This window comes from Hipposideros armiger, unplaced genomic scaffold, assembly GCF_001890085.2.
Source record: "Hipposideros armiger isolate ML-2016 unplaced genomic scaffold, ASM189008v1 scaffold_1411, whole genome shotgun sequence".
Lineage (NCBI taxonomy): Eukaryota > Metazoa > Chordata > Mammalia > Chiroptera > Hipposideridae > Hipposideros > Hipposideros armiger.
In genome coordinates, this window is record NW_017732761.1 from 121,770 (window position 1) to 145,067 (window position 23,298).

At 38.3% G+C, this 23,298-nt stretch overlaps 1 protein-coding gene across 1 annotated transcript in view; it reads right to left on the reverse strand.

Moving 5' to 3' along the window:
* The window catches only part of LAMA1 (laminin subunit alpha 1), a gene marked incomplete at its 5' end in the record, with an annotated part of 126,951 nt that overhangs the window by 15,942 nt on the left and 87,711 nt on the right, over positions 1-23,298 (reverse strand). The window contains 14 exons of the mRNA XM_019633794.1: positions 2,428-2,598; positions 2,795-2,909; positions 5,230-5,371; positions 5,841-5,985; positions 7,341-7,491; positions 11,901-12,025; positions 12,841-12,991; positions 13,873-14,006; positions 14,976-15,119; positions 16,650-16,804; positions 17,129-17,311; positions 18,793-18,909; positions 19,906-19,999; positions 21,224-21,359. Coding sequence (XP_019489339.1) covers positions 2,428-2,598; positions 2,795-2,909; positions 5,230-5,371; positions 5,841-5,985; positions 7,341-7,491; positions 11,901-12,025; positions 12,841-12,991; positions 13,873-14,006; positions 14,976-15,119; positions 16,650-16,804; positions 17,129-17,311; positions 18,793-18,909; positions 19,906-19,999; positions 21,224-21,359 — 1,963 coding nt within the window. The remainder of the gene's footprint in view (positions 1-2,427; positions 2,599-2,794; positions 2,910-5,229; positions 5,372-5,840; positions 5,986-7,340; positions 7,492-11,900; positions 12,026-12,840; positions 12,992-13,872; positions 14,007-14,975; positions 15,120-16,649; positions 16,805-17,128; positions 17,312-18,792; positions 18,910-19,905; positions 20,000-21,223; positions 21,360-23,298) is intronic.

The window sequence follows — 23,298 nt, forward strand, 5'->3', positions numbered from 1 at the left end:
TCTTTAGAAATATACTCAGGAGTGGAATTGCTGGATCTACTGTAGTCATATTTTTAATTTTTTGAGAAACTTCCGTACAATTTTCCATAGAGGTTACACCAATTTATATCCCCGCCAAGAGTACAGAAGGGTTCCCTTTTCTTTACATCCTTGCCAACACTTTTTATTTCTTGTCTTTTGAATGATGGCCATTCTAACAGGTGTGAGATGATATCTCATTGTGGGAGCTACTCCTTTATTGTTAAAAATTTAGGAAGTTTACACATAATTTTTAGGACCATGTATAATGAACACTTAACTTTTTTGCCTATGAAATTCTTTTTAATATTTATAAAAGTGGGATTAAAGAATTAAAGGGTTTGAAAATGTTTAAAGCCCTTAAAGCTTTTGGGGAAGCACTGAAAAGAGGTCCACCAGTAGAACTGGAATGTGTTTCACAATGCTCTTGCTAGCATTAGATGACAACATTCCTTTTTGCTGACTTAGTAGCAAGCTTTGATTTACAAGTGGCCCTATTAAGATTGGCAAAGGAAAACAGTTGATGGTTCCTCAGAAAGTTACACATGCAATTATCATATGACCCAGCAATTCCATCCTAGGTATATACCCAAAAGAAATAAAAACAAGTACTCAAAAAATATCTGTAAGTGTATATTCATAGCATTATATTCATAATAGCCAAAAGGTAGCAACAACCCCAAATGTTCATCAATGAACTAATATAAACAAATTACACTATGTACATACAGTGGAATATTATTCAGCCATAAAAAGAAGTACAGATGCATGCTACCATGTGGATGAACCTGGAACACATGCTGAGTAAAAGACCAAAGGTCAGGGCCGGCCGAGGGGCGCGTTGGTTAAGAGCTGGCTTGGGACGCCAGAGGGCCCCTGTTTGGATCCCACATATGAGGGCCAGTGACACTGCCCTCTACAGCTAAGATGTTGAACAACAGCTCAACCTGGAGCTGGGCTGCCGTGAGTCACCGGCGACGGCGTAGGCTGCAGCCCCTGCTGCAGTGGGCTGCCATAAGCTGCCGCGTGTGGCCAGCAGCCAGGGTGAGCTGCCAAAAGCCACCGTGAGCGGCCGTCCAGAAGCCAGCAACTGATCTGCCTCACCCGGGAAGAGTGCAATGATGGTGCCAACTTGGGCCAGTGAAGCAACGTCCTCCATAACTAGACTGAAGAACAAAAGGACAGCAACTTGTCTGTTCCCCTTCCCCCGATTCCCTAACGCTCTTCCCCTCCCCCAATTCCCCAATAAAAAATCTTTAAAAAAAAAGACTAAAGATCACATGTTATGTGAGTCCATTTACATGAAATATACAGATTAGAAAAACGCAGAAAGAAGGTTGGTGGTTCCCAGGAGAAGAGAGAGGGTGGAACGGAGAGTGGCTGCTTAATGGCATAGGCTTTTATTTTGGGTAATGACAGTGTTTTGGAAGTAGATAGAGGAGGTGGCCTCACAATGTGGTGAAAGCTCTAAATGTCACTAAATTGTTCACTTTAAATTGGTTTGTTTTATGTTATGTGAATTGTACCTCAAATGAAAAAAGGTAAAAGATTGGTGGAGCCCATAAACCAATCTGTCATTGTTAGCCCTTCACCAAGTGGCTCATGAGTTATTTAGGGGTCTGCAAACTGGTGTTTCAGTCCTAGCTCTGACATATAACAGCTGTGTGACATTGGGTAAGTTAACTGGGCTCTCTGAACCCATTCTTCCTCAGCAAAATATAGGAAGCAGCATTCGCCCTGCAAAGTAGTTGTGATAATTACACAGCAATGTCTGTAAATGAAGATACTACTCTACCAAATGCAGCTGCATTGCCTCTGCTTCATTAAGACAATAAATTAGCATTTTGTGAAGTTTCTTCAAATTACGTGATATAACAAGATTGAGCAGAGGAAAGGGTAAATATCACCTATGCTACTGAAATGGAATACAAATACAGAAAACCATCAACTTCTCTCTTCTCCTACTGCTGGTCCACTGTGCTTATCAGAGCCCACATTTCTGTTTCTGCTCCTTTCAATCCTATATTAGATAAAGAACATCCTGCTTCGTGGAGCAGTATGCTACAAAACTCTACAAAATTTGAAGATTGACTGTTTTAGCCTTAGAATGAGGGGTAACAACCATAACATGTGGAAGAAAATTCAGTATATACTATCTGAATGAATTTAGAAAGAATTAGAGGTAGACAGCAAGGATTTTTCTTCTCAGTAGCCGGACAAGGAACATGGATGATACAACTCACAGAAATTGCTGACTTATAAGTGAAAGACATTCAGCAATAGTCACTTTTACTTATTATAAATGCATGCCCATAAACAAAGTTTACAAATAGGTCATTTTCCATCCACTTTTTCCCCGAAGCCATTTCCTTCCTGAGCTCATGACTCTCTAGCATTGGAGCTACTCACCCGATGGGCCCGCCGATGACCCTCCTCATCCCCATGCTTGCCCAGGGCAGCCAGGATGATGCCACTGCTGTTCATGGTGGCAAATGTTACCAACAATTCTGAATCTGGTGACAAAGACTTGGGTGGTAATTCAATGTAGTCTCCTTTCAAGAAGCTAACACTTCGGATAGGCTGGTCACAAAACAGAAGAAAAAGCAACATCAGGCCCACCTGTGTGCTAAACTTCTCATGATGGAGGTCACTGCCAACTTTCCCCATCATCTCTTTCCTTCTCACTCCAATGGTTTAGATTTTCTTACTTTATTGTGTGGAAAAATCAGCGGGCATTAATAGAAACTAATTCCAATATTAATAAAATGCTTCCTACCTCCAGTATACAGCCTTTTCTCACTCCATAGGAATTTCTGAGTAAATCAAAGGTCGATCTGGATATTTCCAGGTTTTTGATACAGCCCATGTAGCTTTTGTTGGTGATTCCTTTCCTGTAGGGAAGGATATGAGAACAACAGGGATTAGAATTCCGTTTTTTAAAGAAGGAATGAAAATGAACCTATGAAAAAGGAAGATGTGTTTCCATGTGTCATTCTGCAGCAATGTCTAGGCCTCCCCCAAAAAGGATATTGAGGGTGAGAACTTCAGGTCAAACAAATGCTGTTCTTAGGACTAAAGAGAGGGATCAAATTTAGTGCATTTGATGACTTAGATGATTACCTGGATAAAAGTATGTTTAATATTTTAAGGGAAATCATTATAGTCATTACAATTTAAACATACCAAAACATAGGACAATTATAAGAAAGACACAGAACTGTCTGTCATAGGGAAATTACAGCACAGGGATTACAATGCAGTCTCCATGTAGAGCAGAACATTTGCTCCCACGAGAGCAAGCACAGGCAATGTGATTTCCTAGGATCACATGGCTGGAGAAGTCATTGGCTATTGTCCATACTGCATAATCCTGAACTTTGTCCTGTAGGAAATCATTGCATTTGGTAAAATCTGGGATTATTCAAAACTCTTTCTTAGACTCTAAGTTAATACCATCGTTTTCTTAATAGAAGTTGCCACACTGCTGTGATGAGTGGGGTGAGGCTATCATGTACTCAGGCTCTCATTTCCAAACATACGAAGACTACTGAACATCTCTGAGACATACTCGTAAGCATCAGTTAGTCACAGGAGAACACTGCAGTAACACGGTTTCCTGTTAGAGTCACATCTCACTTTTCTTTCTGTGTTGAACAATGAGCTGTGGACCACTAAACTACATGATTTAGGACAAATTTCAACCTTTCTGGAGCTCAGTTTCTTCCATTGTAGATGAGAAAGCTGGCCTTGAATATACACAAGACCCTTCTAGCAGGAGTCTGTGATTTGGGATGTCTTCCTAGAAAGGGGGCACTTTCCTTTTCTCCAATGTCTACACTATGTGCCATTTAGGCAAAGCCCAGATGAACTGTGACACAACTTGTTGCTACAGGAGGATACCCACACCATGTGAGGGAGTGATATCTGGAGTCAGGATTGGGAGACGGGCTTCCAGTCCTGGCTGTGCCTTGGCAGAGGGGTAAGACCGGGGGCATGTGACTAACTTCCAGAAGTTTGTGTTCATTGTCAAGACCAGCAGCATGACTGAGGTTGTAAACCAGGTGGCTTGGAACTTCCAGATATTTCTGGCAAAGAGAAGGAGGCTCATGGGAAAGGGGATTCTAGATTGCTTAACCCATAGCAACTGGAGTGGCTGTACTGCTGTGCCACATAGTAGGATTCTGTGTAATAACTCAGCCTGAAGGTGGCGTAATGCTACAAATATACATTTGAAAACCACTGGGCTGGGTGACTCACTTTGGACATTTGATGATCCCACTCCCTGGAAGCTATCTTGCCTTAACTGCTAGCCTTTTAGTTATAACTTAAAAAAAAAAAAAGTTAGAGCTTAATCTTTCCAATCCAAAATTGCAAAACTGAGGACAATGAATCACAAAAAGTTTATGTGAATTACTAAAGTCACAAAGTTAAACATGAATCAGTGTTATAAAAGGATTTTCTATCTTCTCTGCCATTCCTCATCCAACTTACTGATGCTGATCTTTCAACTTTCTAATCACATAAAGGTAGAATGCAGGTAAGTCTACAGAAAGCATGACTTTTTTGCCTAGAAAGAGATTCTACTTTTCTTAAATGTTGAGAGAGGAGAATGAGTTGTGGTGGAAAGTGAGATCTCCAAATATTACACAATAACAATTTCTAGACGTTCTAAAAGCAATCAACATAAAATCATTAATTTTACTGCAAAAGGCTTTCTTCACTTCCCAATTAATATGGCTTTGACTCAAAGGACATTATTATGGGTTAAATTTTGTCCTCCTCCAAACATACAGAAGTCCTACCCTCAGTACTATAAATGTGACCTTAGTTGGAAATCGGGTCTTCACAGATGTAATCAAGTTAAGATGAGATCATCAGGGTAGGTCCTAATCTAGAATGACTGGCGTTCTTATAAAAAGGGAAATTTGGGACACAGAGACACACACACAGAAGGAAGACAATGTGTGGACACAAAGAGAATGTCATCCACATATGGAAAAAAGCCTTGAAGTTACCAGAAGCTGAGAGGTATTAAACAGATTCTTTCTCACAGCCCTCAGAAGAAAGCAGCTGTGCTTGATTTTGGACTTATAGCCTCCAGAATGGTGAGAAAACACATCTCTGCTGTTTAAGTCACCCAGTGTATGGTACCTGGGAAACTAATATAACTGGTAACTGGGGACATGAAAATTCCGTACTGTGATATCATACCTTACAACTCTTGACCTAGGTATTCCACCCACATAAATTGGCTCCTTATCAAGACGATTGAGGTCAGAAGACGCTCCTGGGGTTTCACCTTGTTTGGTTTCCTTATAAGTAGTGTTATAGGCATCAATAACTGCTAGGAGTCCTAAAGAGATTGAAAGGAATAGATAAAAAAAATGAAAATCACTTCTCACATTAAAGCGAAACACAAACGTCTGCTAACAAAGTTTATTTACATTCTGCAAATTTGACCAGCGAATGTTTTAACTATTAACTGAAAATCCTCCACACAAAAGTCAATAAATTCAGAATATGCATCGCTAAATGATGGCAGTATGTTTGTGGAAGAAAATAGAATTGATTTGGTTCTTGATCCCAATCCAGCATTTAATGTTAAATAATACATTTGGAAAGCATACACACATAGAATTATAATATTCCTCCAGCAAAAATATGAGCACTGGTGCTTAGTATTCCAAAGAAAACAATGGATTTCAATTAGAATAGAATTCAAGAATACCCAGAAAGCTAAAGTAAATAAGACTGCTGATTTTGGAAAGATTTCTGTTCCTCTGACAGAGACCAATATTCTGTCCATCCAGCTGTGCATTTACCTTGCTTCCGGTTTCGCTGGAAGGTGATTTTGTACCAGGCTCCATTGTTATAACGTCGGTCTGTAACAAGAGCAAGAGGCCCTGAGCCCAGGTCAACTGTGACTTTAACTCTGCCATGGACCAGCTCGATTGATAAAAAGTCTTTCTGTAAAGAAGAGAAAGTAGTTATCCATGGCTACATCATTATTACAAGGTTTCCCTTCCCTTCAAGTCAGGGATGGCAGAAACCTTCTAAAGTCAAACCAAGAAAGCTAGACCTGGCCCAACAGCCAGAGGTCTATGCTATGAAACTAAAGGTCCACAGAGGCTTTCTGGAATACTACACAGATATGAGATAAACTCATTGTTACCAAAATTACAATTCAGTAAGAGAAGTGAACTCTCTATCTTTTTCATTGAGATTGACAAATAGGCCAGTTCTAAAAAATAAAACTAGATGATTGAGAGAAATCACCAGTACATAAAGATTAAAAATGGGGACATGAACTTCTTGTGGATGGATTTCAAATAAGGCCACAGTGGTCAGAGTGAACACAGAACAACACATATTACTTAAGCTCAAAATTTAATAACAAATGTTTTATTGTTACCTATAATGATGGGAAAGCCATTTTCTACTTCAGGCTTTTCCAAAGGTTCTTCAATAAAGTATATTAATATAATAAAGAAATTATTTAAAATGGGGACATAATATGGTATATGTATGTATATAAGGGTGCCAAAAAATGTATACACATTTTAAGAAAGGAAAAAAACTGTATTAAAATTACGCTGATGGTAACCACTTTGAGCACCTCTCGTAATTGCAGAAGTCAAACGTGACTTGTATTCATCTAGCTATTGGTATATATTGAGTATTACAATTTTATTTATTTATTATTTAAGATTTTATTGGGAAATCGGGGAAGGGGAACAGACATGTTGCTGTCCTTTTGTTCTTCAGTCTAGTTGTAGGGGACACACCGCTTCACTAGCCCATGTTGGTATTATGATCATTGCGCTCTTCCCAGCTGCGGCAGTCGGTCGCCGACCATTGGACAGCCGTTCATGGTGGCTCAAGGCAGCTCATGGCAACTCTTGACGGCTGCTGGCTGCCGGCCGCTCACGCTGACTGCTGGCCACTCACAGTAGCTCACGGCAGCCCAAGGCAGCAAATGCTGCAGCCTACACCACCGCCGGCGACTCACAACAGCCCAGCTTCAGGTTGAGCTGTTGTTCACCATCTTAGCTGTAGAGGGCGCAGCATTACTGGCCCATGTGGGAACTGAACTGGCGACCCTGCTTCTCAGAGTTCGCACTCCCAAGCCAACTCTTAACCAACTGAGCCATTTGGCCAGCCCCTGAGTATTACAATTTTAATACAGTTTTTTTTCTTTCTTAAAATGTGTATACATTTTTTGGCACCCTCTGTATATTGATATATGCTCAGAAAATAGTTATTAAACATAAATATCTAACTGTATATACACAGTAGGGCCCAGGCCCCATAAAGATTCTTACAGTGCCATTTGAAGCAAGATAGAGAAGAAGCCCGTTAGCTGAAAAGCTACTAAAAAGCAAAATTATGTGCGTCACGGTAGCCCGGAGCGTCTTCTCCACAACAGAATACCCACTCCCATCAAAATGGAAGGAAGAGTCTTCATTCTGGGGACTGCAAAGCAGAGCAGATGACAATCCATTCTCAGGAAGGTAATTAAAGAGAACAAATGACATAATTACAGAGTTCTCCCTCACAAAAATCATGGTAGAACTATTATTTCCATAATCTGATAACAAGTGTAAATCATAATATATTAAAACATATTTGTCATAAGATTATGCAAGACAAATGCCCAGTTGCTATATAAGTAAAACAAAGGTAATATAGGCAGTGTTCACAGTAGTAAAAAGAAATTTCTCCAAAGGATGGATAAGTACTATAAATATATCTATTTATCAACAAGATTTTTGTTTAATTTCCTTTAATGGAACTGTTCTTTCTTAATTCCAGTGCTTTCAGAAGAATTTTTATATTGGCATTTATCACCCTGTTGGTTGTAACTAATATATCAGCTAAATGGAATTAATGAGGAAAAATAAATATACACTATTGTACCAGAAGGATCATTAAAAAAAAAATTTTTTTTTGACAAAACCTCAAAATCTGCAGATGAGCTTACAACAGGGTTATATAACATGGACCACAGCACTCGTCAGATCAGTGTGTTTTCTGGTTTTCCCCATGCCTCAAAAGGATGACTTCATACACCATTAAATTACAAATTAAGCTCATCTGGGGCATATCATTATTAGGTTTCAAAAATACTTTTCTGGACTCTCATAGAGCTTGAGAGTGAAACTTGGATTAGGGTGTTATGGGGTACGAATTTGAATTTTTCCCAGTTGAAGATGTAGTAACCCAACTCAGTGTCACATCTCCAAACAAAGCAGAATAACCAAACAGAAAAATTGTTTCCATTAACAAAACAAAACAAAAAAATAGCAGTGCTTTTATGAAACCTGAGGTTTCCTTTATAACTTCCTGTTTAGATTTTTCTAAAAATTTCTGTCTTCCTATCTCTTTTAGGATAACTTAAAGGGAATGCACTCTGCATAAACTCTTAAACTATAGCTTAATTCTCAATTCTTTAATTCTTAAACTTGTGGCTTCCTAGAAATATGTTCCATTGCTCTACTTCTTGGCTGACCACAGCTTCATGTGGCTAAGGACACAGATTCTAGAACCAGACTGCTGGGGTTCAAATCCCAGTTTTCCAATTTACTATCTGTGTAAACTCGGAGAAGTTACCTACCATATTTCCCCATGTATAAGACGCTCCCATGTAAAAGACGCACCTTAATTTTGGGGCCCGAAATTTGAAAAAAAATGTATTACATAAAGTTATTGAACTCAAGTTTTATTCATCATAAAATTCATACAACTCCTCATCACTGTCAAAACTCCCAACCATTAGTTTGTCTTCATCTGTGTCTGATGACCATTCACTGTTTTCATATATTGCCTCGTCCTCAGTTCCATCTATGGCATTTGAAATCTACAACCATTGTATAAGATGCACCCACTTTTTAGACCCCAAATTTTTCAAAAAAAGTTGTGTCTTATACATAGGGAAATATGGTAACCTCTCTGTGCTTCATTGCCTTCATCTATAAAATAGGGATAATAATAGAATGTTTCTGGGAGACTACATGAGTATATGATTTAATTCATGTGCACAGTGCCTGGCACATAGGAAATGGTCCATTTTAGCTCTAATTATTCTGTTGTGTTCAGAGGTCCTTGGTGGGTCCCCATTTTGCAATTTAAAGCTGAGCCTCAAAGATTAAGTTCCTTGTCCAAGGACACACTACTCAAGAAAATGGTGAAGCCAGGTTTCAAATAAATCTCCAGAAGGCTGTCTTGTTCCACTGTTCATTCCCTCCCTCAGAGAGCATGTGTGTGTTCTCTGTTCTCAAGAATGTGGACTCCTTGATTCTGGCTTCTCTCCTTCAGTGCAGCCTGCCCAAAACTGGCAGCCACATAGAGTGATGCATTCAAATTAAATGATGACTCAATGCGATTCTACTGAGGTCAATGACACATTTCTGGGATTTGTTCCCCCACATGGCTTCTGTTCTGTGACCACGAGGCCCACATGCCTCTCTAGTCAGCCAGATGCTGTCTCCCAGGTGGGCCTCAGGAAGGCAGCTCTGGGGCCTGCCTAGGTAAAAGACCTAGGGTCTATCACAGCCCTTCAGGGATGGTTCTGTTCCAGCACCCCGTAGTCACAGGTGGGAGTCCTGCAAGCAGGGGAGATGCCCTCCCTCCCTAGATCTCACCTCTGTGAGCCTAAAGGAGTCACTAGACCTTTCTGATTCAAGCTCTCACTCATGAGATGGGATAATGTGCACTGTACTGCCCATGAGCATGTGTGCAACTGTTATGTGAGTGAGTATGGCCTGAGCCCCAGATCTAGCATGCTGCTTCATCTACTGCTGCCCGACTTGCCACAGCACAGAACACTTTTAATGTTTCCATTTAGGCATTTTTCCCTAGCCCATGAGACATCAGAGGAGACAAGCTCGAGTGACTAATGTTGACATACTGGTGCCTAGCAGAGGGCCCGGAACACAGATGAATGATCTATCCCAAAGGTCAGCTGCATAGCTCCATCGCAATAGCCACTCATAACTAATACAAGAATAAAGGCCTGTTAATTAAGTAGAAGGTTTTTTTTCCCCCCACATTTAGATGAGAACTGTTAGAATCAATGGTTTTTTAAATATCCTTTAAGAATTGAAGAGATTATTCATAATTGTAAACATATGTTGACACCATGTAAAGAAGTGTAAATATATTCAGAGGAATAAAATAACCCAAACATTTCTGTTAGTTTACTTGGTAATAACAAATTCAAGGTAAATGCTCATATTGAGAAAAACAAAATTGTAATTTACAGGACATCAATAGATGACACCAATGATTTAATAATCGTAAATTACACACACAGGTAAAAAGGATAATGAATGCAAATCACCGGTCTGTGAAAACAGGTTCAGTTACTTGAATTAGTGTATTAGCTCTCTGAGCCAGTTTTTAATAGGTAGGGGCGGTTACCCACAAGGAGGACAGGTAAATCCTTTATAAAGCAACAGTTCATATCTACATTAGCATTTGTCAAAATATGTTCCATGGGACATAAGCAACTCCAGAATGCTCCTTTTTAAAAAGAGTTTGGTGTCAAGTGAGTATTCTTTTAAAAAACATATTTTTGGAAATGTTGGTCATTATAATTCAAGAGTAGCCAGTTGATTTGTTCAGCACCCAGAAAAATATGTTTAATTAAACCTTAGTTTGATTGTGCTAATGAGTCAATTTGGCCTTAACGCTCAGCTGGGTAGCCAGCTCTTTACCAGGATTAACATCAAGAGGGTGGCAGCATTGCTAAACCTTCTCTCAGTAGCAAATGTCTTCTTTCAGTCACTGACTGGTCCAGGGCATGTGACAATCTGGTAGGTCAGACAAGTATGATTATTGTTTTCCTTTTCTGGAAGAAGAAATTAAACCTCTCTCTGTGAGTTGTAGTGACTTACTACCCCAACTCACTGAAAGAGATTTGGTAAAAGAGTTGGGCCAGGAGCCCGAGCAATTGAGATGCCAAACCCAATATATTTTTTAGTCCTAAAACTCCAATAACCAAGCTTCTTTCTGGTCATAACTTTTTAAAGCAAACTAAGGAAGTCGAAGTAGCAAATTAAAGGCTTAAACTACATAATCCCAAGCTACGAGTCATATGAGATAGCAGACCCAACAATGACAAAATGAAAACTCACCCTCGAATTTCTAAACCTAATGGAAGTTGCTCCTAACTGATCTTGTCACAGCTTACTGTTAATTACACATATCTTTCCAGACAGAGCAGTCCATTAGATGAGAGAAATTATATCAGATGTTACATTTCTCTAATGGCAAAGGGAATCTGTTGTCTTAATTGATAAAAAGCTGGAAAACAGGTCTTGCATATTTATGAGGTAGCAGTTATTTCATTAGAAAATAATAGAGGGGGTGTTGAGCTTAGTGACATTGTTATTAAATGCCTTCTATTATATCAATATATGCAAAAAGATGTTAGGTAGTTGTTCTCCATCTCCAAATGCATTTGATTTCCAGAATTATATAACTTAGGAATAGGAAAGAGCTTATCTATAAAAGTTGACAGCACAAACAAAAATTCACATCCTTGGAGGTATTTTCAAAATAAAAATGTACAGTGATTTACCCAAGACTTAATTGTGGCTCTTTGAGACAGATGGTTGTTTGAGCAGATGTCTGACGCTTCTCAATTTTATGATCCATGATCAAAGCATACAGTACAAGACATAGCAACAAAAGCACTTCTCTTTAAGGGTTAAAAATGGTACCCATGCCTCTGTTAGTAAACGGTCTACATCATATCCTTTGCAATAAGAAGACTGGCATCACAAACTCTATCCATCCTTGATGTGCATGTAAATTCTTTCAGCAATTCCCAGATGTTAACAGAATAACTTACAATGTGTTAAATCGTGAGGGCATATTACCTGCCAAAGCAGCCATGGCACTTGCCCTCTCTTTCAATATAGTTCCACAGACCAATCGACTGTCCATTCAAGAAGGCCTCTCCCATGCAGCCTTTGAAATGTGTAACCTTCACAGCGGGAGACTTCTAACGTAAACAAACAAACAAACAAACAAACAAGGAAAAGGAATAAATTCTCTAAGTGCACAAAATTTCTCCCTGAAATCTCAAATCTAACAGATCCAAATTTTGAGAAAACAACATCCACAAAAATGGTCAGTTTGTAATCATTGGATTTCCTTCCAATTATGAAGCGAAATCCTAGAATGAATGACAACTGGACAGGATCTTAAAGGTCATTTTAGTTACTAGGGTTGCTAGAGAAAAGCCTCTTTTACAGATGAGAAACAGAGACCCAGAGAATGTGGTCAGTGGTGAGGGCCTGGCTGGCACTGAGACCCTCACTCTCATGTGAGAGCACTGAACCAAGTCCATGTGGCCCAATGTTATTCAGTGAGAGGATGGCTGATTTAGTAAAATAAATATAATGGGCTTTTTCGCTAAACACTAGTTAGTTATTAGTCTACCAATGGAGTTAGAATAGAGATAAAGGAACGTCACAGAAATGAATGTGGAATATTCAATTTACTGTTTCATCATTGGAATATACAACCAAATGGCAAAATGAACCCGTGACTTCATTTGAATTTATACTATTATTAAGCATGATCCTTTACCCTATAAAAATCAACCTAACTCTGCAGATGAACTGTCATTAAGCAAAAAAATCTTCATCTGCCTAGGATATTTAATTATATTAATTTAATCATATTAATTTAATCATATTAATTTCTTAATTGAAATATATTTGACATATAACATTGTGTAAATTTATGTATTAAATTTATATAGAGGTAAAATCAGCCAATCAGTTCTATGCAGATGAGTGTTCATAATGCTACCTTGATCTGTCCTCCAAGCCCTCCGACAAACATTAGTGTTGAATTGTTTATATCCAGCACATTAGCTGCTCCTGGGGATTTACTTGTTTTAGGTGGTGGCTTTTGAGTTGTACTCATTTCCTTAACAGTCAATGAACCAATGTTTCCAAATCTAAAGGTCACAAAGAATTGCAAAAAGAATACTTTCAGAATAGCAAGTCAGTCCACACACACAACATCTGTTTCATACACAGCCTCCATCTACTTCTCCCCGCGTCCACCGCCACAGCCCCCAACTGGTCTCCCTGCCTCTAGTCTTGTTCACACAAACCCGTTTACTCTCCAAAATTTTGTAGAGTAGTTCTTCTAAAACACACATCTCATCATGTAAAAACAGTTACGGTTTATCATGAGTTGATAAACAGTTATAGTTGATCATGAGTTCAACTATATTTGAAACCGTCTACTGGCTTTAAGATTGCACTATTTTTATATTAACACATAACAAAGCAAAAGACAAATATTCCCAATAACATACCATCAACAACAACAAACCATAACATTATGGAAAAGTAAAAAGAAAGATAATACCTACAGCTGCTTAAACTAGTTACCTCTGGAGAGGAGCTTTAAAAGAATTTTGCTTCGTGTCTGGATTTTAAGAAAACGCGTTCCCTACTTGTATCCTTGTCTTTGTCCTTTTCTACTTGCATTCCACTGCCAGCCATGTGGAATTTCTACTATGCTGCACTTACTCCCATTTACGGGGCTGAAAACATATCTCTGGGCTGCCTCAGACCTAGACCTAACATTCTAAAAGTAACATAAATTTTTAACTGTCTTCTTCTTTTATTGTTGGTTTTGGGAACAAAGTTTATTTCTTCTGTAATAAGGAGAAACATAACCTTATTGCTACAATTAATCTAAACCAGGCATTCTTTCACTAGAGTTTGGCTTCCCAGAAGTTTCAAAGATTACTATATGATGTTACAAACATGTAATTACTTATAAGATACAGTTTAAAAAAGAGATGCTTGGGGAGAACTTTACTACCTGGTTACGTAGATACTGTGCCATTTGTTGTCATCAATTGGGAAGTCTGGAAATTCCAACCGTGCTGACCCGGAGCCCATATCCCAGAGGAAGGCCACTTTCCCTCGTCGCATCTCCACTGCCAGGAAATCAGACTGGGGTGCAGGGGCATGAGTTGGCATGAATTTACATGTCAGACTGCTTACATGACTACTAAACACTTCAAAAAATCCTACGGCATTTCCTTTATTCAAAAAAAAAAAAAAAAGCAAAAACCAGAAAACTATCATCTTTTATCTTTAAATGCTCCTCTTAGAGCTGGCGCATGAGTCAGAGTACTGGAGACAGTGGCCACCCCCCGCCATTAGTGCCTCATCACCTCCACCCTACGTGATCCTTCACAATGCCTCCCTTAAAGTCCCCCAGGAAAACTTGCTGGCATCACCAGCAGACTACAGGGACCATGAGGGGAAGCATTTCACTTGAGTGTTTACTCGTCTAGAAGACAATACATAAATTAATGTGAAATACACAATAAGAAAGGAACCATGAAATCCCACATCATGGGTTGCATGTATTTTGCACCGCGCCTTAGCTTCCAAGAAGGCATTTCATTTAATGTCTGTGCTTGTTAATATTTTCTGCCCTAACACACCCAAGGGTTCTGACCCATTCTCATTGGCACAGCCAAAGATATCAACGGTCCTCCATTGGGAATTTGGGTGGAAAAGCCTGAGTGAAGCTCAACAACTGTGATATGCCTTTGGGTGCATACCTCCACTCCTAGTAACCACCACAAGATCAACTTTACAGACACAAAGCTAAACTCAATGGCTTCAGAGGTCACAGAAGTTATTACAATAAGTTCATCGAAGCTACAGCTTGCAATTAAGATAGCAAAGGGAGGCACTTTGCCTTCCTCAATGTCACTTTCCTTCACACAGGTATTCAACTTCGTAATTTATTTTTACTCTAACGCTACCAGTTTGGCAAAAGGTTACTTCTCTTAAAAGAATTAGTGATTTCACCAAGGCCCTATATATATTTTTTAATCAAAGAGTGTTAATTCAGAAAAATATACTTGTTTGTAAGAGATTCGTTGTTTTCCGTGGGTCCATACTCACGCTGGTGCTGCTACCGAGGTAGAAGAGAAGGTTATTGGGTTCGCTTGTTTTAACATTTAGAGTTAAGGTGTTATAGTTAGTAGAAGAAATCTGAGGCTGGTAGGCCCGGATACAATCTCTGTCTGCAGACACAGCAACTTTAATCTGTTGGAGGCAAAGGAAAGTGTCCCAATCATTTAGTGACACACTTTGGCAGCATGCCAGGAATTCAAAAGTACTATTTCATGACAGATTTTCATTGTTAGGCAGGTTTCCTCTCTTGATAGTATATAATGCTTTGTGTTGCCTAAAGTGAGAAATGAGATCATGATGAAAAGTATTTTATTTGGTAAAGTAATTAAATATGGAAAAGTCAGTCTTGGGGTTTTAAAGGAGTATTTTATGTAGGAAACTGTTTCCCTCATGTGAGATATAATTCCTTAAAGACAAGGAACTTATCTAAATCACCTTGGAATCTTTACACCAGACACAGAGAGGATATTTGATGAGTACTCGTCAAATAAATGGAGGGATAATCTATTTATTCTTTCAGCAAATGTTTAGAGAGCATCATTGCACTTACTATATATTTCTCTAAGTAATTATTTGCACATAATCTTATATTCACCTTCAAGATGATAAGTTTGTATTAACCATAACATTTGGAACCATCCATTGGACTTACAATTTTTTAGTGACTGAACCAAAACAGATGGAAGCCAGAGCTCATGTAAACCTACAGCACTTTTCCAATAGTGAGGTCACTTGGGAGGGGGTCAAAGAGCTCAGAACTCCTTTATCTTGACTAGAAAGCTTTAGGTGAATAAATATTAGACCAGAGGTCACATTTGTCTTCTGTAACATGACAATTGCATATTTACTTGGAAGTCTTATTATTTCTCTGAAATGCCTCTCCTTTAGAGCACAACCAATACCATATACTATGGATGGCTAGAAAACATTTTCTTAAGTTTGTGCTTTTCCAGGTGCCAAGTGTATTTTATGTATTGGATTTGTGTAGCATTTGTACATATACAAACTATTATGTCAGACTCCTAGAGGATGAGGCCCATACTGCACAAATATTCTGAAGAGTTCTGGATTATTAAAACCAGCTTGGTAAAATGATGAGAATAACACCATATGTCACCAATGAAACTTAAAGTGATGTTAACTCTTAGACAAGGTGTTCTAAACCATGATCTAATAGTTATGAATCTATAAATCTAGGCTACAACTACAAATCTCCATGACATGGAGATCTCTCTGCTAACAACATTTTGAAACATGTTGAATAAAAACAGAAATAAAGGGCCAGCCAAGTGGCTCAGTTGGTTAAGAGCTCGCTCAAGATAAGAGTGCGAGCTCTGAGCAATAGCAGTTCAATTCCCGGCCCAAGCTGAGTTGCCGCTGAGCTGCCAACAGGTGGCAGGATGGCTTAGCTAAAAACACAAACAAACAAAAAAACAGGAATAAAAAATGAGACTAATTAAATATATTTAAGGCTTTAAATATACTGAAGACAAGGCTGTGAGGAATTTGGGATTACTGAAAGCTGGTCAGTAGAAGTTCTTGGAGACTCAGTGTGACCAGAAAGCCATTTCTACATGAATTTTCTGGGACTTGGGGTTCCTGAGAGCATCAGCTCAGGGGAAAGGCTGGATGTTACTGAGAACCACAGGGCCCCACACTCACAGATGCTGCTTGTTTCCGAGCCTGGCTGATCAGCAGTTTAATTTCTGAAAGGTTTCTGCTTAGATTCTCTTCTAATATCTTCAAAGGCTTCAACCGATCAAATAAAAGGTTGGCTTGTGTTTCCACATCTTTAACTTTTCTTCCAGCTAATAGAGCTAACAAATACAAGGTGACAAAAAAGTTGGCAGGGTGGGGGACAAGGACACAAGAGAAATTAACTCATCATTACTAATGCACTGGGTAAAACAGAATAGCCTAATAAACAAATCCTTGAAATTTTGATACACATGAAAAATGCACCAGCAATATGCACTACCGAAAGCCCTTCTCTTTCTTTATAAATGCAAATCCAGATGTTAGTGCATTTTAATTCTTTTTAGGAATGCTGTTTGTGAACAAAGCACCACTGTACACTTGGCAAATTCAAAATCAATCACATGATGTAGACTTTCCTAATGGGAAGGCAGACCGTGACATACTGGTCATTGAAGAGTCCCGTAGAAGTTCATTTGTTTCTTGGAACATGGCTTGGAACCTGGACAGGTCTGTCGATGTGTTCAACAGCTTCTGACTAAGTCCCACAACATTGTTTAGTGTGTTCACAGCACTCTCATTGGCAGATATGGCCAGCTCTTTGATTTTGGTTCCCTTATTTCTGACACCTGAAATAAATTTATGTGCATGCAAGCATGCACTCCAGTGATTATACAGACAAAACCATAAACTCACAACAATTGTAATTTTACACGAAAACATGTTACGGTATTCCTTATTGGTTGAACACAAAACAGGGCTTCTTATTTTTAATGACAATATTAAGCCTGCTTATCATATACCCGACTGCTTCCTTTTAGGGACGAATGAAATAATTTTGGTTCTGTGTATTTAAATATTATTTCAACACACAATGAGATGACAAAAGCAACTGCTAATCGCCGTGTGCTCAGGATCTTATATGTTACTTCTTTATTTAGTCCTGTTTCTATCACTCTCTTCTTATATTCATTAAACACCTTCTTCAAATCATTCCATGTCTGGATAAGAAGGTTCGAGAATTTAAATGTGTAGGTGGAATGGACTTGTTTTAGGCTAAACGAAGTGGTATTTTCCCACATCAACTGGTTGCTAGAAATAACACCAGAATAAAGACTAAATGGTCACTAAAGATAAATTGGTATTCAGTTATTCTAGAAAATCTGAGTGATGATTTTTTTAAAGGCACTAGTATTCATTTTTAAAGTGTTTAATCACAAATGGGGCAAAAATTAACACTAGAGGAAGCTGGAAAAAGGATATGCAGGTATTCTTTTATTTTCTTTTTGCACGTTTGAAATTACTTCCAAATAAAGTTATTTTTAAGTGTTTAATCAACATATACCATGTGTCCTCAAAAAAAGGAACATTCAGATCAAAAAATGTTCCATTGATTTAAGGTAGGAGGTCCAAAGTGCCCCAAGCCCAGCTCCCTAAGGTAATTTTTGTGCTTACAAAGTAAATCAACTGATGGAAATTTGGAGATGTTTGAGCATCTTGTAAGACTTTTTAAAAATTCTTATTAAGAAAAAAAAGAGAAGATTGAGGGACTGTAAATAATGTACCACAGCATGATTCATTTGTATTACACTTTAAAAAAGTTACCCTATTTAAAATTTTAATGAGTACTGCATTTCCAAATCATTAATATTAATATGATCTATTTTAGAATGCTTTATTGCCTCATGAAGAAAGATTACCAAGCAAGAACTTTTAAATTTTCCTACATTTATAATGAATCTAACGTTTTCCCTTAAAGAAGGAACATTCCAATTTCTTTACTTGCTAACTTCTTTGAATGACCCTTTTTTCATTTAAGGGATGTGATAAGCACTTTTAAAAGTAAGCAATTAATATGATAGCATAAAGTCTCTAAGGCTCCTGTTTTTCGGAGTATAATTCTAGTATTTCAATGCAGGTGTTCTGAACTTATTAAACAAATAGTGACATTCACTTCCAAATCATATTCCTTTGCAAGTAAAAACCCTATCAATCCTGGTCACATTTCTAGCAAGGGCTCTTAATCAGACCAGAGGCAGAATGTCCTCCTATTCATACATAATGGTTTTGCAATGAGAAGACATTAATTAAGTCATCTCTTTCCACTTACCTTCAGGAATTGTTCTAAGTACCAAGAGTGATTCATTGGTCTGCCTAGTAATTTTATCAGCATTCTCTTGAAATGTGTTTGCCGTATTTTTCAACTCTCTCAGTTCCAATGTGATACCTATTTAAAGAGGAAAAAGTGTTCCATTTTAGGCTAGCCTACTAAAAAGTTGCCATGGCAACCATTCCCTTCATCACTTTGACCCATCCACAGATCAACAGCTTTCTACAGAGACCCCCAATATTGAAAGTTCTTCTGTAAGACTTAGCACCCTTGATTATAATAGAAATTGTGTTTTTAGATAGCTTGATCTTTTTTCTACTTTGCTTGTTGCCCTTCTCACTAATATTTCTTCTAAAATTGCATGTCCAATTTAATTAGAGCTCAAGGTGAAGAACTGTGTTTAAATCACTCAGTCTCAATGAGGCTCACTAACTTCCTATCCACACCTAAATCATGGTTGTATTTCTCCTCTGAGTTGTAAAACCCCAAACCTGGGCTCCTCCCTGGGAATCCTCCTCCCAGTCTTCTCCCACCTGTTTCCCCACCAGGGCCCCTCTGCCTCCTTATGTTATTGGATAGCTCTTACATATGCCAAATAATTGTTTACTGAAACTCTTAGGAAAAACTAAACTACATAGGTATTTTTTTAATTGATAAGTCAATTGTGATTCAATTCAATAATTATTTCATGAGAAACTACCATGAACCTAACATTATATTAGCCCCGTGAAAAAGGCAAAAAAAATACCACTCATAATACAATTCTTCAAGAAACTGTAAAACAATGAGAGGTGAATAGAGGAGCACATGAAACCAAAGATAACCTGACAAACACTATGAAGACCAGTGAAAGCTCGGGAGCTAAAGCACAGTGGAGGATTTGGTTATCAAAGAAGGTTTAATGAGTATATGGAAAATTAGGGGTGACTACACATTAAAATAAGAGGTAGCACTAAAATAAAATTTTAAATTATGTGATGTTTATATAATAACAAATTGGAATGTTATTGTGACAAAGAAAGGTTAAGCTTCAAATTTCTCTAGGAAAAGAGAACGTTTGGCAATATGCTCAGAGAGGTGATCTTATCCACATAGTCCAAGCTAGACACTGACCTTGATGCTTTCTGCTCAGGCTATTGCCTTCTTTCAGAAATTTCAAACTGAGCTGGAGAGCCACTTTCCCATTAGACATGAGGGATTCTGAGAACTGGAAGACAGAACAATTTAAACGTGGTGACTGGAGGGCAGAGTGGAATCCTGCTGGAGACGGGATAAGCAACTCTATCAGAATAGCATCTGGTCTAGTCAACTATAACAGGTAGGGAGAGTTTAAATTGTCCTAATTTATGTTTAATATATGCCTTAATGTATGGCTGAGGAGAAAGGACACAGGCATTTTTAAATATATAAAGACAAAAACTAGCCATTAAGTGAAGATCTTCACCACAGGTAAGAAAAGATGCCTCAAAAACTGGCAATTATAAAAGTCATTAGGATATAAAGTACAACATCAGGAATATAGTAGTAATATTGTATTACATATGTATGGTGCAAAGTGAGTACTAGGCTTATTGGGGGATCACTTTGTAAGTTATATAAATGTCTAACCACTATACTGTACATTTGAAACTAATATAATATTGAATGTCAACTGTAATTGGAAAAAAAATTTTTTTTTCTTAATTTTTTTTTATTTTAAGATTTTTATTGGGGAATTGGGGGATGGGAACAGACAAGTTGCTGTCTTTTTGCTCTTCAGTCTAGTTGTGGAGGATGTTGCTTCACTGGCCCAAGTTGGCACCATCATTGCGCTCTTCCCGGGTGAGGCAGATCAGTCGCCAGCTTCTGGACGGCTCATCATGGCAGCTTCTGGCCACTCACGCTGGCTGCTGGCTACACACGGTAGCCCATGGCAACCCACTGCCACAGGGGCTGCATCCTACGCCGTCGCCAGCGACTCACGGCAGCCCAGCTCCAGGTTGAGCTGTTGTTCAGCATCTTAGCTGTAGAGAGCAGTGTCACTGGCCCTCATATGTGGGATCCGAACCGGGGCTCTCTGGCATCCCAAGCCAGCTCTTAACCAACACGCCATTCGGCCGGCCCGAAAAAAATTTTAATAACAAGAAAAAGAAAAAAGAAAGATGCCTCAAGTAGATATCAAGTGGCATTATCATTTTTGTCATAAGAAATCGTAAGATTTTCCTCATCTTTACATCACTAATCCCTACTCTTTATAAAGAAGTGTTTATGACCTTAAGAAATTAAAACTTCTATCACATGATGACAGAAGCCATAAACAGATCCCACCAGAAAAGAATATTGACAAGCATAAATTTAAACCACTGAGTCTTTGCTCAAGCACCTTAAGGAACAATCTACCAGCATGCCTAAAAAAGAGAGGTACACTCCGAAGCCCACGGGCATGTCTTACCAGAATTGCCTCAGTCACAGTCCAGAGAGCATCTTTTGCCAATTTTTCTGATTCTTCAATCAGGCTCCTAATGTTGGAATGGATGTGGGTCACACTGGTTGCATTCAGGGACACATGTCTAACATTTCCAAGGCCACTATGAAATCAGCATATTTAGAGATGTTATAATAAACTAAATTGAGCTTTCCCACTATTCTTAAAAGCCTTCCTAGTTTCTTTCCCCTTAGAACAGTATCATCAACAAGGAATAGCAACAATATGGATTCCCCTCTGGCTCCAAAAGGAATCTTGAGAAGCAGTAGCCACATTGTCACAATAACACTAAGAATTGCTGTTTAATTAATACCCAAAGAAGAGACGATGGCTGTTTCCCATCCTTTAACCATTCATCAGTTTCTGCCAGCTGCCCTCAACATCATTTGATCTCTGTTCAAATCCCCTCAATGTGTCTGAGGTATCACTACATGTTTGCATTGGTAGTAATCACTCCTGCAAGGCATTTGCTAATTTTCAAAAAGCTCTTCTAAGCTTATATAAGGGTGCTGAGTCTTATTCTCAAACGGTATACACCAATTTGATAAAATTCACTAGAGGTTTTGGAGGAGGATCAGATAATATTTCAATCATGTGAACTTCATTCACTCTTCCAGATGAGCAAATCACTAAGACACTTGCCAACTGATAATGGTGCAATTTCATCCAGCTACACTATATTGAAACTAAAATCTGACAATTGACACATCTTTTGTCTGCTGTATAACTCATTTCATTTTCTTCCCAAGGTTATTATTGAGTTGGGTGATTCCCAAACCAGACATCAGCAGTTATTACTTGTTACTACTTGATTGGTAAAATTCAGTGATTTATGAATAAAAGATAATGTTATTTAACTTTGTATCATACAAAATTGTTTTCACTATACATACTAAGTAACAAAGATTTTGTTCTAGCTATGTATGTAGTCAGAATATTGTTTTGTCTTTTGGGAAATGATGAAAGATGATGAAAAGGGAGACACTAACTGAGCATCTAATACCATTTTGTATTACTGATTCTTATTGCATGTATAGGCAGTAGTGCTCAGTGTAGCACCTAATTTATGCAATATTCTATCTTATATCATTTTTAATTGCTGGCATTGTGTGATCTAATCTTTTATGGCAGCATTCCTCAAATTGGAAAGATATTTGTTTTTCCCCTACCACAAAACACACCCAACATTCAAAAAAAATTCCCAGTGTGTCCAGACTTTTTCCATCTATAATTGATAACAAACTTTAAGTAAATAAGTTTACCAATTAACTTACAATATTGTGTAAATCACTAATAAGGCCTAAAACCCTGGTTCCCTCATTTGCTGCACATTAGATCACCTGGGGATCATTTTTGAAAAAATTACAAAGCCCAGGCCATAATCCACATCAATTAAGTCACAATCTTTGAGTGGGGGAGGAGGAGAGGGTTGCGGGTGCTGGGAGGAGAGTCGGGGTGGGGGGGACATTAGGTGACAAAGGTGTCAGTATTTTTGACATTCCCCAGGTTCTTCTAATGTGCAGACAAGATTGGGAACCACTGTCCTAATGTTATGTCTCTCAATAAAGACACTTTTAACAAGCTGAGGACACATTTAACACATATCCAAAAATATAAGTTAACGTTATTGTAATACTATGGTAGCTCTCCAGGCAGTAGAAAATAATTAGGGGTGATATCTTTCTGGAATTGGGAAAGAGAATCCTAATACTTCTATAGGTCCAGTGTGGGCAACCACAACCTCCAGCCATGGATATAAATCCAATCAAAGCATAAGCTCCTAACAGGCAAGATACATAAAGAAGTTAATATACTAGTCTGTCCACATGCAACCTAACAAAGCCCTGAGCATTCAGTGGATGCTTAACAAGGCCTTGATGGCTTGATGTTGTGGTATAATATTTGCTTTAATACCGATCCACTTCAGTTTGTTTCTCTATCATAACTTTATGCTGATGGTCAAGTATGTTATCAGACATGGGAGGAAATCCTCCTTACCATGTAAATAAAACAGGAATCCTCATTTTTTTTTTTTTTTTTTT